At 40.4% G+C, this 14,499-nt stretch overlaps 1 protein-coding gene across 5 annotated transcripts; it reads right to left on the bottom strand.

The window, feature by feature from the left end:
- Positions 1–785: 785 nt before the first annotated feature.
- psip1a (PC4 and SFRS1 interacting protein 1a) lies at positions 786–12,923 on the bottom strand. 5 transcript variants are annotated; one of them, XM_053419126.1, is made up of 18 exons: positions 12,837–12,918; positions 12,539–12,609; positions 12,342–12,421; positions 11,646–11,722; positions 10,915–11,053; positions 9,930–10,016; positions 9,557–9,667; positions 8,617–8,676; positions 8,469–8,529; positions 7,950–8,046; positions 7,445–7,628; positions 7,232–7,311; positions 7,053–7,108; positions 6,364–6,434; positions 6,123–6,224; positions 5,701–5,902; positions 4,331–4,421; positions 786–1,512 (listed from the first exon to the last, which is right to left on the bottom strand). In XM_053419126.1, the coding sequence occupies exons 2-18, from the start codon at positions 12,555–12,557 to the stop codon at positions 1,482–1,484; spliced, it is 1,548 nt and encodes a 515-aa protein (XP_053275101.1). In that variant the 5' UTR covers positions 12,558–12,609; positions 12,837–12,918; the 3' UTR covers positions 786–1,481. The 5 variants fall into 5 exon arrangements, with proteins under 5 accessions (XP_053275101.1, XP_053275102.1, XP_053275103.1 ...); XM_053419127.1 differs by having other exon boundaries at positions 7,950–8,040; positions 12,837–12,917; XM_053419128.1 differs by lacking the exon at positions 12,539–12,609 and having other exon boundaries at positions 12,837–12,923.
- Positions 12,924–14,499: the final 1,576 nt, after the last annotated feature.

The following is a 14,499-nucleotide window of genomic DNA, read 5'->3' as shown; positions in this document are numbered from 1 at the left end:
TCAGCTTTAACATCAATTTCAGTTTGTGGTCATTGACCCAATGATTCTATGACTGGTACCATAATGAGTTGTATCAAGTAAAACCAACAGCAACCATTTCACTGAGTGGTTCATTTAATGTAAAACCTACTCAACTTTGTTTACTCTTTTAAACAGACCAGCAAACAGCGGTATAACCTTGTGTTTTACGAAGTTTTACTCATGTAGTCATTACTAGGCTGTGAATGCCCTGAAAGCTGAAAAAGTAACTTCAGTCACTGGAAATCTTTGTTGCTGAAATCTGGCAGAAAAACCTTTTACCTTTGATGCAGTGATGTAAAGGTGTGATCCAGGACCCTGTGACATCACTGTTGGGTGTGAATATAGGTTCACCGGAACACACACCTGTCCACATGGTCAGAGGTGAATGGGCTGGAGACTCAGAGATGGTGCTACACCACTTTACATCCTGGTGTTAGATCATATATCAGAGTTTCCATTTTCATTCCGGGAGGATAACTCAAACTGAATTGATTTCCATGACATCTTGTTGACATGTGTCGTGACCCAGAGAAGAAGCCATTACGTTTTGGAGTGGATTGAGTTAAATGAGTGGCTCGCCCACAGAGGCCTGTACAGAAAACTGCCACACATCCCAGTTAATCCAATTTAGTCTCATGGATGCAATATAACTCCAGTATAGTAATAGCAGCTCAACACCAATAACTGCTAAAGTCAAATTTAACTGAGAATCGAATGAATGAACTTTGTGAGGTCCTTTTTCCAAAAACATGATTACAGGCGTGTTACTATATGTTCTACTTTATTAATGGAGGCTGAAACAGGTCGTCAGACAGGCACAAAAATACTCTTATTTACATCTACACTTTGTTAAAAGGAAAGAAAAAGCACAACCTTAAAACAGACACTTGAACATGGTTGAGAATAAAGCATTTTCTTGGCAAAATAAACTTTGGCAAACTCCAGGATCTTCAGTGTGCGTACCTGAAGTGATGAGTCTATGAAACGAGTATGCAGCTAATATCAGCGGACGTGGCGAATGTGTCTGTGGCCTCCGTACTTCAATATAACTTAAGCTGAAGATGAGATTAAACCATTGATTGTGTAAATGTCAAAAACCCTAGTTAAATGTGAAAGAGAGAACATCTACTGGGTAGAAGGTCCTGCTGGTGCTGACCTGCTCTAAGTTCTCAGCGCTACAGATCTACGAGTGCTAACTCTTCACACCGTTGACCAGATTCAACAGATGCTTGAAAGACGAGGAGCCAGAAAGGTAAAGAAAACACAAAGTACAAAAATAAACCGTGTGGTCAGTGGTTATCGGGGCTGGAGGGTCACTGAGGCCTTAGAGCAGCAAATCCGACAGAAGGCCGTCAGGCATCTGGAAACCATTGTTTGTTATTGGTCATCGAGAGGAGGGGGACAGGAGGAGATCCCAGTGGGTGAGCTCAGTGTGGACAGAGGAGCACAGCAGCAGCAGCTCAGGTGGACTCCTCCTGAGCTTCTGGGGCACTGCAAAGAAAACAAACAGGTTTCAAATGTTGACAGTATTAACGGAAGAACATTAAAAGATACAGCAGGTAATATTTGATGGTTCTTTTTGAGAGTATGTCCTATAAGACCAAAACCAAGAGTTAAATATACGTTTCCTGTGCAGTCAATCAAACCACCAAAAACAAATCTACAATTGTTATTTATCAAATGTTTAAATTTTTCTGCAGAACATTGTAGATTTAGCGTCGGTGCTCAACAGAAGACAAGAGTCTGTGAGCGAGTGAGAAAACTGCAGGACATACAGTGCATCCGGAGAGTAGTCACAGCGCTTCACTTTTAGTTATGTTACAGCCATATTCCAAAATGAATTAAATTCATTTTTTCCCTCAAAACTCTACACACAATACCCCATAATGACAAAGTGAAAAAAGTTTAAGTCTAAATCCTGGTGGTTCCGAACTTCTTCCATCTACTGATGATGGAGGCCCCAGTGCTCATTGGGACCTTCAATGCTGCAGACATTTTGTGACATCTGTACCCGTCCCCGGATCTGTGCCTCAATACAATCCTGTCTCGGAGTTCTAAAGACAATTCCTGGGACTTCATGGCTTGGTTTGTGAATTGAATCCGTTTTGGAAAAAGTGAAGTGCTGTGAATACTCTCCGGACGCACTATAGAATACTGAACGCTGCAGAGTTTACAACTGAGAAACAGAAAACTACACTCAACTCAAAAATGTTGTTGAATTTTATGGACATGGAAATAAGTCAAAGTAGTTGTGCGTCGGCGTGCCGGTTAATTTCCATGGGAGTGATAGATCCAGTCCTCACAAACCACTTTACTTTATCATAATGCCGAAGGTTTAATTGCTAGTGGAAGCTAATATATCTCAGGATGTGAGGAACACGCCCTCGGGACCCGTTTATATCCGCTAAGAAACCCTCAATGAGAGATTGCATTGAACGACAGGAGGCACAGAGCCCGGAGTTAGCGTCGTGACTCTCTCTCTCCCCCTCTCTCTCTCTCTCTCTCTCTCTCTCTCAGAGTCCTGACTCACAGATTGTTGCTTCTGGGCTTTCTGTGAGTTTGGTGGACGTTCCGAGAAATAGAGTGATTAAGCAGAACGTCTTTGAGCCAGCTGATTTGGACTTTCATTTTTACAGCTCTTCTTGTGTAACATATGCGACACATTTACGTCATGTGGTACTTGAAGGGGAGCCGCTAACCAAAAAATGTGTATCCACTTTTATGGGCCGATTTTACCTCACGGAGCAAAATGTGATTCTGAAACCTACAGCAAATGGCCGGTCTATGATGTTTAATGTATTAATCATTTTAATCAGTTTCCTACTTTTTAACTTCTGTCTGGTTAAAAAGTAGGAAACTCTCCACTCTCTCCTCAAGACAATTTTCTAGAAGTGTATGTCTTTGACAATTTTGCCTTTGAAATCTAGGAACTTTCTTAACAGTTTGAATGTTCTTTAACTAAACAGATTAGTGATATTATTCAAGGCCTTTATTTCATGGATTTATTGTATTTTATGTTTTTACTCGACAATCAAGTTTTCAGACATTACTTCTGGTAAATGTCCTGAAAATTGGGTCCAGACATTTTCTGCAGATTGCCTTTCTCATATGAAGAACGTAGTCACAACAGGAAAATGTCCTGAACACTCCCCCAGCAGCAGCGACACCCCCTCCGAGAGTCAGTTGCATTACGGAATAGGCAACATGCGGAAATCACTTTTACTTTTAGTACTTTAGATATATTTAAAACTGACTTTTACTCAAGTAGAAAAGTCAATATTATTATTTTACTTGAATACATTTTTGTCTATTTGTTTGGACTTTTACTGAAGTGAAATGTTAGTAGATTTTATTTGGACATGGACATGACAATGTCATTGGACGAACCAGATGCATTGTTTACAGTGTATTAGCATAAATGCTAGTTTACAACACCTGTCCACAGGAGGCTTTTTGAAAACAACAAAAGAAACTGAACAAGACAGAAACAAGATCAAATACTGATAAAAAACTGATAGTGATAATTAAAAAGAGTAAAAATGCAGTATACAGTAGAGTACAGAGCAGCAATATAATGAGTTGAATATATATATATAGGCTACGTAGAGAACAAAGGCAGCATGATCAAACAATAACCAGTTGTAAATTATTTGTGTGAGCACTGTTGATTTGATTTGAGCCGTTGTTTTAGTTCTCTGTTAAAAGTGTTGCTGTTAGTCTCTAGTTTTAGACTAGTGGGCAAGAGGTTCCATAGTTTTGCCCCCTTTGCAGAGAAGACTGACCGAAAGATGTCCTGTGCATGGGAACAAGACAATCACCATTGATGGAGGCTCGTGTATTTGCCCGACGAGAGCTCTGACGTCTGATGGCCAATTCAGACAACAGTGGTGACACATGGCTATTTACACACTTGAAAAACAATTGAAGATGACTAAAATTAATAAAGTTATCAAAGGTGAAAAGGTTGTGTTTTTTTAGAATGCCGCAGTATTCTAAAAAAACTTCCTCCGCCAGTGATCAACACGCCCCACACACACACTCTGTGAATTAACCAGACCTTTTCCTGCTGTATCCTCACATTTGCCCAGTGGGACATTTATCCAGGGGACAGGAAGGAAAAGTTCCAGAAAATGTCCGGAGCAACTGAGTCGGACATTTCGTCTGAAAGCAGCTCAAGTGACTCTTGATGGACCGAATGCTCTCATTGCTCATTTCTTGATATTAAACAGAACACATTATATTCACCTGCACCTCAGTGTTTGTTGAGACTACGTTCATACACTGTGGTTTGTGTTTCTCGTTCGTCTACCTGTGATTTTCTCCGGCTGAGGCGTCTTCTAGCAGCTTCTCCGTCTCCTGCGTCTTCTCGTCGGGGCCTGGATCACCATTCATCATCTTGTCTTCAGGGCAGAGCACGGAGACACACACAGGCTCAAGTCAGGCAAAAAACGTAACTGCATAACCTAAACCACCGCAGACCCAAGAGCTCACACGGGCATGTGACGACACATGCCGAGCCCCAGACCTTACGGAGATAAATAGGATTTTCCGTCCATTTGTCATGCCTTGCTCTAGAAAGAGACCTTTCACTGAGGCAGTCATTCGGCTGGAGGTTCAGCATGAGCAGCTGTAAAACGAGACGTTAGGCGAGGATGTGGCTGCTCCGATTACTGTCCGTGTGTTTCTACTAAATGTGAATGTCAACCACAGATGACGTGGACCTGGAGACGAGAGATGAAACGGACCAGCAGCACATAAAGGTCTCCTTTCTCCGCTGGGGTCTCATGTGTCACAACAGACTTATCAACACCCGAGCATCACTTCCTGTGTGTATTGAGAGCATTTGAAACATACATACAACAGTCGTCATTATCAATGACCGGCATAAAGTCAACTCCTCTGGTAATAAATCCAGTTGGAGGAGTGAAGACAATCTCTTCACAGATCTAATTATGATTATGTCTTCCTGTTATGTGGTGAAAGATAAATCGTTTACCCGTTTTCTTCACTGAGGAGGTTCTGTTTGCATCTGCGTTTGTTTGTTTGTTTGTTTGTTAGAAGGATTCAAACTACTGAGCAGATTCTCACGAAACCTGGTGGAAGGACTTGTTATGAATCAGAAGAGAACTCATTACATTTAAGTGCTGACCTGGATCAGGGGGCAGATCAAGGAATTCCACACACACAAATTAACTGATTTCTCTGAAAAATAATTAACAGATCTTGATGACAAAAATAAGACACGTTTAGTTCAGATTTATGAGTTTGTGCAATTTGGTGCAGATACAAATAAAAATCCAGATCTTGTGATTTTAAACGTGGTTTCATAAGCAGCTCTGGTGGAGACATTTTCTCTACTGGGCGACATTCTACTTAAAACTGATTCTGAACAACAGCTATATTTTGTAAAAGCAGAAATGTAAAAAAATGAATAGTGTAGTTTAAATATATTCTTAAAATCTCGAAATTTCAATTTAAGTCTCAAAATAAAAATGTTCTCAGCTTTAGTTAGTTGTGTCTGGCCCTTAAACTCTTCCGTAGAATTCTACCATAGTGGCACCTTCATAGAACCCATTAGAGCAATTAAGTTATCTTTAATCAATGGTTAGTGATGAACATCCCTGATTGGTGCCAAATACAAGAGGCAGCATGAAGGAGTGAGTTTAAGAGGAGCAGTACCTGAGTGGTTTTCCTTGGCTTGTTCAACTCTCTTCATTGCTCCTTTCTTGGCTTCTTCGTGCTGCCGTTGCTCAGCTAAGGACTTGTTGAGGACCTGGCTGAGCACACAGTCCCCTTCTCCAACCAGGAACATGCTCTTAAACTTGTTATACAACATGGTGGCCTTGTCCATGATGTCCTGACTGGCCTTGAACCTGCGAATCTGGAACATGAAGAAACACATGCATGGATCATAATCAAAGCCAAAAAGCTGTTACACCAGATATAAAAAAGTCAAAAGGCTTTTCTGAGAATGTGAACTGCTTTCATTCATATCAGCCACATAAAAGCAAACCTCTCATTGTCTAGTGTCTGTTTTGCTAAAAAATCCTATTCATTTTGGTTTGTAGTGGTTCTACATGTATTGAGGGGAATCATTGTACCTTTTTGAGCGTGGCAATGAGCTCACTGTGTTTCTGCAGGTGCTGGGTTGTGACCTGAAGGGCGCCGATCTCATCTAATGCATCCAAGCACTTCTTCACATCCTGCAGAGGTGGACAGGAGCAGAGGGGAGACAACAGGGATGGGAGTCTGAGCCTTTGGGTTGTGTCAGTTCACGTCTGACTGGATAACATGGTTTTATAGAAGTTGCGAGCAGCTGAATGAAGTAGGAAATGCACTTACAGGGTTGTCGATTTTCAGTGAAATCTTGATTTCACTGTGCAGTCTCTGGAGTTTCAAGTCAGTCGACAGTTCTGAGGGAAAAGAGAAAAACACTTTGTCATGGAAATGTTTCAGCTGACATTGTTATTGTTCACAGATCTAAGCAATGACACGTGGATTCTAAAAATTACAGAGAAAAAGACCTTCACACTGAAAGTCTCTAAAATCAAGACTCCAAAAACCATGTTTGAGAATTAAGAGTCATAACAGGGGTTGACTTAAACTTTTTAATTAGTGCAGTGCCTGTTCTAAACCTGCCTGTGTGGAACGTTCTGATTGGTTGTCCTGTGTAAATGCTCTAGAGTTATTCCTCATACAGTCCTACAATATAATGTCACTTTATAATTGTCAAACAGTCTATGGTTCAGCTGCAGCGAAGATTATATAGTCAATGTTTTTCATGTGGTTTATATAGAAGTTTGATTGATTTACTTAACTGCAAATTCACAACTCTTCAAAATCAAAGCACCGAAAATAAAGCATTGCAGCAACAAAACAAACATGCTTTTACTTTGAAGAGATATTGCTAAAGAGGAGGGGATTCTAGAAGTGTTGCTGCCATTCAGGAGATCAGCACCTGTGACACCTGAGGCTGTCTGAGTCATTAATATGGAAACTTAACCTCCTTGGTAGCTCCAATGATTTATTACCTTTTTTCTTTACTCCCGCCTTGTCTTCATTTTTCTTCCCATCCTCCTTGTTCGGCCTGTAAGACAAGTTTGTTTGAATGCTGTGTCATAAATAGTATAAACACATGTAGTTGACAATTCATATTTAATAATGTTTAAGAGATGTCACTTGTATGAATTTCACTCATTTGGTCACTCACTCTCTTATTTCATCTGCTTTCCTCCGCCGGGCGTCTTTGTCCGTCTCTGAGCTTTGCTGTTTCTTTCTGCCTTTATTTTTCTGAAATAATAAATAAATCACATCACATGAACAAAAGAACAGACACAGACTTCCTTTACATTTCAAACTGGTTAGAAATGAAAACAATGTTGGTGTTTCACTGCTGATGAAGTCAAACTGTGAGGACACCTGCCTCTTCATCGTCAGAGCCAGACGAGCCGTCATCCTTGGACTGCTTCTTCTTCTTGGCTTCCGGCTCCTTCAATTCGGCCTCCTTTCCTTTGCTGTCCTCCCTCTTCTTTCTCTTCTCCTCCTCTCCGCTCTTGGACTTGTCCTCCGGTGCCCTCTTCCTCTTTCTCTCGGCCTCAGCAGTGTCCCTAAGTCAAGAGAGAAGGACATTTCTCTTAGAGGCTTAAAAAGGCAAATGGAAAGCAGTTGAAATAAAGCTGCTCCATGAGAAAAGTCCAGATCTACCAATGTGTTTATGAACAGGGGTTGATAGCAAACTTAGTTGAAAGAAGAAATGTGATACTGTGGGTGTCTACACCTCTTGGAAATCTTAGCTGAATATATTTTATTGTCTTTGACAAACTTCAAACTGATATAAATTTACATCTCTCTCCTTCAAGAAGCGAAACATGTTAGAACCTTGGTAAAGGTGTAAGAATTTTGTGTGTTCAAAATATGAATGCGTTTACATTTCACTTCCTGAGCCCTGCTGGTCGTTCTGCTGCTGGAGCAGGAGCATCTTCTCACTTTTGGGCTTCCTGCCTCTTCGTTTTGGACCCTCTGCACAAGATCACACACACACACACACCAAATATTCAATTAATGTAATTAGATGAAGGAAATACTGTGAAAACCTCTCACATTTGAAATTAAAATATGATGCTGTGCCAATATCCTTTCATTTTACAGAGCAACATGTTTGTCACATGGACTGTATGTAGAGATGGCAACATGTAAACTCTCCAAGTGAAGCAAAATCCTGTTGATCGCCCCCTTGTGGAGGGCTGCAGTATACATCATAAACCCTGCCTTCTGCATATTGCTGGGTGAGTCATGGACCAAACTATAAAGTTAAATTACAAGTTAAATTAAAGGCTGTCTCACTGTTACTGTCATGCATTAAACAAACAAAAGATCATTCATCTTCTTCATGGCACAAAGTAATTAACAGTTTTTATAAGTGCAGGATCAGAGGGGGCAGATTCTACCTGAAGGACTAACAGGACTGACAGGAGCATCGTCCTTTTCAGGCTCCTGGTCAGGGTCAGTCTGGAGGAAAAAGAAACAACAGCATATAAAATGTTTCCTTCATATTCAAACATTTAATTAGAAAACAAATAAAAAGATTCTACCAACCTTTTTCTTCCTTCCTCTCTTGGGTTTAACTACATCTGTGGGTTCTTTCTGAGCAGCTCCCTAAAGTGGGACACCTTCGTTAGTTTGGTCTACAAGCTCTTTTGATGCAAACAACAACTGCAACACTAACAACTAAATAAATAAATAACATCTAGATACAGATGTTTACATCTATCAAGTCCCTTGGTATTAAACTGTAAAATATCAAGTTTGAATTGCATTTCTTTGTCATATGGGTTTGATGACACCATCTTTGAAAATCATAGCCAATTTCCTTTTTAAGATATAATTATGTTTACTCTATATTATTATTATATAGCTCATTTAGTTATACTTTATTCCCCGAACTGGGACAAAACATCCTGAAATGCTTGTTAAAGCATATTCAAAATAATTTCTTTAAATAAACTCAGTCCCTGTCGACCTGCAGGAAACACATGGAGACAGTAAGTGATTTACAACTTACCTTAATCCAAACCACAGAGAAAACCATGCAAAAGTAAACTTCTGTCAACACAATGCAAACAGTAGAATAGAGAAAAAGCAGGAAATGGAAAACACCAACACAAGATGTCAAGGTGGTAAAACAGAGAGACAAACACACACTTATCCTATTAGTCACACAGAGATGATATCCCACCGACATTAGCACGATTTCCAGTGGACTAGCTTGATCTTACCTGGCGTTATATAACCTTAATCATTTCACTGGAGACAACAGGGACTGATTTCTCACATCACTCTATCTGTAAAACATTCATCACCTCAGGCCCAGGCCACAAACTTTAATCCAAACACCAAGCACCAGGAGAAGTGTGGCCACCAACAAAGAGTTTAAATCCAAAACAGAAACAAACCAATTCAAAGAAACCACCAAGTGTCACATGCTTTCCAACGGGTTTCCACGGCTTTAGAATATCCCAGCATGCAAAGTACGTACATCCTGGTCCTGAGGACCCTGCTCAGACATCAGAGACCCTTTCTCCTCCATCTCCATCTCCTCCTCCTCCTCCATATTCTCATTCTCCTGCTCAGCCTCACTTCCTGGAACCTGAATGCACCCGAGACACAGCATAGGACGCAGTGTGGTGGGGTAAGCCAGTCTTGAAAGGGAGAGAAGTTAGCGGGGTATCCTTCTCTCAATCTATCAGTGTAAGGTGTTGTTTGTCTGCTGTGTAGTTCAGTAAGAAGCAGACACACATTAGAGAGAAAGATAGCAAAAGAAGAAAGAAGCTGACAACACAGGTACAAACCACTGGCAGCTCAACGCAGTGAGGCGACTGGGTTCTGAGATATGAAGACAAAAAACTTACTTTGGATTTTACCCCCTTGTCGTCAGCGTCCTCTCCTTCAGGACCGCTGTCGGAGTCCTTCTCAGGAAAACAACCAGGAGGGACCGGCTTCAAACAAGAGGGAAATAAAGTTGATTAAAAAACGGAAGCTGCTGTAAGACCTCCACTAACTCCTGATAGTCTCCTGATAGTCTCCTGATAGTCTCCTGATAGTCTCCTGATAGTCTCCTGATAGTCTCCTGATAGTCTCCTGATAGTCTCCTGATAGTCTCCTGATAGTCTCCTGATAGTCTCCTGATAGTCTCCTGATAGTCTCCGTAGGGGCTGAATGTGAGAACGCAAATGTCAGAGTGAGAGGGACCGGACTTTCTCCAGAGTTTCTCCTGTCAGTCCCCCGGGTATAAACTCCTGAGACTGTCCGGATGAGCCTGGAGATCCTACAGAGGTTTCATAAGTGACGTTACAAACACGTGACAGACACAAAAACACAAACACAAAAAAGGATACAAACATCTCAGGATGAAAAAGCTGAGGCCCACATGTAGAAAACACAGACGAAGATGTCAAGAGCGTTTCTGGTGATAAGGGCAGGCGCCAAACACATGTAGCAGCAGAGTTAATACAAATAAATATACACATTTCACTGGCTGCTTTCCTGCTGCTTTGTTCGTGTGAGAAAGTCAAACTCTGGAGAAAGTCCAGACTCAACTCTGCAGACGTTCTCTGGAGCATGTTCAAGTTATTTTACCCCAACTTCTCCCTAGCAGCCGAAAATAGTGATCTAAAAGAAATCTCTTTGGTTTCCTTGAGATATTCAGGGGAAGGAACCCCGGGTCAGAAAGTGATGATAAAAGCAAAAATAAAATCGACAAATCGTATCAAAAGAAAGAAAGAAACAAACAGGGGGCGTGAATCGAAATCTGAGCTGCAGCAGAGCTTTACACGGACTTCTGGGGAAGGAATATCAAAACTTATTTTGATGGAAACAAAGAGGAAGCCGACAAACCTTGGGCGCGGTGAGCTCAACCTTTGGGTTGTTCTCGATCTCCCACAGTCCTTCGTTGAAGCCTTTCCTCTTGTTGGGCTTGGCGTACTTCTCTTTGTTGGGATGGTAGGGGAAGACGTCTTTTGGGCCGAGGAAGGCTCTGGTGGAGGGAAGATCATTTTGAGGGTGTTTGTCCATTTAATACTTTCTGAGGCATTAAAAATGTAGCGTGTTTACTGCGAGACGGCGGAGCGGCACAGACAGAACAGACGAGGTAACTCTATTCAGACACTCATCAAACATTGATGGCGTTAAAGAAACACATTCAAAAGGCCACAATAAAAGCTGAGGAGACTAAATCAGATAAACTCTGCTGAACGTGGTCATTTAGCATTTAAATTCAGGTTTATAATGTGGCTTCATTTATCACCAGTGCATAGTCTAAAATCTTTAAATTTATACTAGAAATATCAAATCAAAATTCCATCAGCCTCCATAGAACTACTCATTGCTTATTTATTCCCATGAGGATTTTTTTCTGTGAATTCTGCTGATTTATCTTTACTTCTACATGCAGATCCTGTGGTAGAAGCAGTTTATTGTGTGAACTATCTATATGGAACACTCAAATTTAATACATAAGACATTTTCCCCCTTTTTTAAATTGGCTTCCCCTCACACCCTCAGATTCAACAAACGTATTAAATACTACTTCTCCTGATCAGATCAAATGAAAGTTCAGCTTTACTGACGTTTCATGGGTACCAAAGAAGAAGATGGGGAACTTGATGTTGGACGGCTTCACAGCTCCGTCTGGGACTTCATCGATCTGATGAGAAAGAAACAAGATATTCTCTCACAGCCATAAACAACACATGGAAACATTATACGTTCCCTAAGGCGTTTGATGAGTTAACTGCATGAATGTGTTGGATATTTGGGGCTCAGGTGGATTTCTGCACCTGTGTTAGAGTGGAAAGTAAAAGTAGCTTCCTTCTGTAAGTCATGATATCATTTCCAACCCAACAACCAACAGTGTGAAATCCAAAGATTGGTTTGTTGTCATGCGTTTTTTATGGTTTGATATTTTACAGTTTAACCAAAAATTGTATCATAAATGACTACAAATAGAAGGGAAATACAAGTAAATATGTGGATCTTTTGTTGTTTACATAAATGCACTAATTACCTGCATCATTCTCTACAGTAAAAGTTTCCCTATCTGCAAAAAAACCCACAGATACTGATTTATCTGCATCAACCGACAAAGCAGTCGGGCTCTAACATCCACATATTAGCAGCAAACATTTTGTATTTTTGCTTAAACGTCTGGGACGATTTAAAGCTGTGTTGATTAATCAATGTAAAGAAAAACAAAAGGCAAATAACAAGTTTAGCTCTAGATGTGCTCTGCTCTGATTTGACCCCTGGACGAGCGGCGGACTCACTCTCGCGGGCCAGTGGGGGTAACCCTTCATCTTGGCGAAGATCAGATCACCTGGTTTCCAATCCAGAGTCATGTCTGCAGCTGGAGGAGAAAAGACGAGAGAAGATGAGGAGAGGAAACGGGCAGTGCCCCTCCCCCTGACCCCCCCACCACCATCACCACCACCATCATCACCACCACCATCATCACCATCATCACCTTCATCTGGTGACTTCATTTAACACAAGTGATGCTGCTGAGCAAACACACAGTGTCTCAGCCGGATCTCACTGAAACAAACAACCACACAGACACACAGAAAGACACACACACAGAGTTAACCATCGTGACCAAGAAGAGAGCACAGCCTCCACAACACCCCCCCCCCCCCCCACACACACACACACACACACACGTGGCCAACAGCTGTGAGAAGCAACACAAACCTCAACAACAACTTGTAACGTGACACAGAACCGATAATAAATGTGAAGAATATTGAGCAGCACGTTTCTACCTGAAAACACACGATTCCTTTTCCGCACAGTCCGACGCACGTTTTCCGCTCCCGCGCAGGACGTCAGCGGGCTGTACCATTACGTGGCACAGGGAGGGGGATATCTATATTATTTAATATTGTTTCTTATGTTTTATTGCGTTCAAAAATAATTGCCTTATACATATCTCACATATAGTTACAGAAAATATGTTACGGCTACAAAAATATCGATAATTGTTTATTATGAAGTAAATATATTCGTAAAAGAAAACAGTCCGAGCATCTCGCCGCTACATAGATCGTCTGTGTTGGCCTTCGCCTGCAGAAAAAAGTGGGCGTCAACTTCCACGCATGCGCACACTCACCCTACACTTGTACACATGTAGCCATGCATGTAGCCGTTGCCATAGACAGTGATGGGGGCGGACACACCCCTCACAACAGATGCTCAAATTACACAATATATATATATATTTTAAATTGTAAAAATTTTACCAATTTTATTTTGTTTCCTGAAAATTGGATCAGAGTGGGAGGCCTGTAGCTGCTCCTTACATCTATGTGACGCATGGTGCATCGTCCTTTATTCTAACATCTGGATTCAGATTTGAACAGTGAAAGTACTACTTCCAAACTTTAACCACAATCCACTGCAAGTAGGAAGTCCTGCTTTCGAAACCTCACTTAAGGAAAAATATGCTAATTTTATCTCCAAAATTAAAAAATACTAAAGTTTTCCTTTCTGATATTGTTTTGATTGATGTTTCTGCTGTATTAATGTTTTTCAATTTAGCTATTTAGAGTAACTCTTGAAAGCAACAGTTCTGAACAATGTGAGGAAGTTATAGAATTCATGAATAAAGACAGTATAAAGACAGTATAATGATACATGGTTATGAAATCAACTATTATGAAATCCAGCATCCTTGTAGGTTATGGATTGAAGTTTGTGTAGATGCAAATGGTAAATTTAAAATAAAAACTGAAACTAAAACTAAAAATCCTGATCTGGGCTGACAAGTCAAGATGTATATTTATATTTATATTGTATTTATTTTTTATATTCGTATACAGTCGAAGTCACTCCTGCTGCAGGGTAGGAACTTCAACCACTAGAGGTCAGCAAAAACATGTTCTGCTTGAGTTATTCTTTAAAAGGGCTGTTAGACCAAAATTACACCTACTCATATCCAGATAGATTTGGTTTATATACATAGGTTTTAAAAGTACACACATTATTTACTATAAATAAAGATGTTGAAGTATAGATACTTGTGTTAAAAAGAAGTACAAAATACTGATTCGACCTCTTTTCTCAATGACAATCTGCCAATGAGGAAATGTGAACAATGTATTGAATGACGTTTTCGGTCATTAATTTATTCTCTAATCTGTAAAGTAACAGTATATCAATATTTGATGTCAAGTCCAATTCATCAGGAAGTTACATAGATGTTTGTATGTAAAGTTCATAGCTTTTAAGACACATATATATAATATATATATATATATATATAAGATAACACATATTTTCTACAAGGCCTCTTGATAAATAAGTGAATCTTCTGTAGTCTTGTTCTTTCTCTGATTTCCTGACTCTGTTTCATTGTCATTTAGTGACCTCTAGTGGCAGAATCTGACTTTACACATGAAGTGAAGGCATATGTGTTTCTAAATCTGT

Source organism: Pleuronectes platessa, chromosome 3, assembly GCF_947347685.1.
Source record: "Pleuronectes platessa chromosome 3, fPlePla1.1, whole genome shotgun sequence".
NCBI lineage: Eukaryota > Metazoa > Chordata > Actinopteri > Pleuronectiformes > Pleuronectidae > Pleuronectes > Pleuronectes platessa.
This window is presented reverse-complemented; position numbering and strand designations above follow the sequence as displayed.

Coding starts and splice junctions, on each gene's coding strand:
- psip1a (XM_053419126.1), bottom strand. Junction 10,017..10,914: donor TTGAGCTCACCGCGCCCAAG/GTTTGTCGGCTT, acceptor TCTTGTTTGAAG/CCGGTCCCTCCTGGTTGTTT. Junction 8,677..9,556: donor AGGGTCCTCAGGACCAGGAT/GTACGTACTTTG, acceptor GTCCCACTTTAG/GGAGCTGCTCAGAAAGAACC.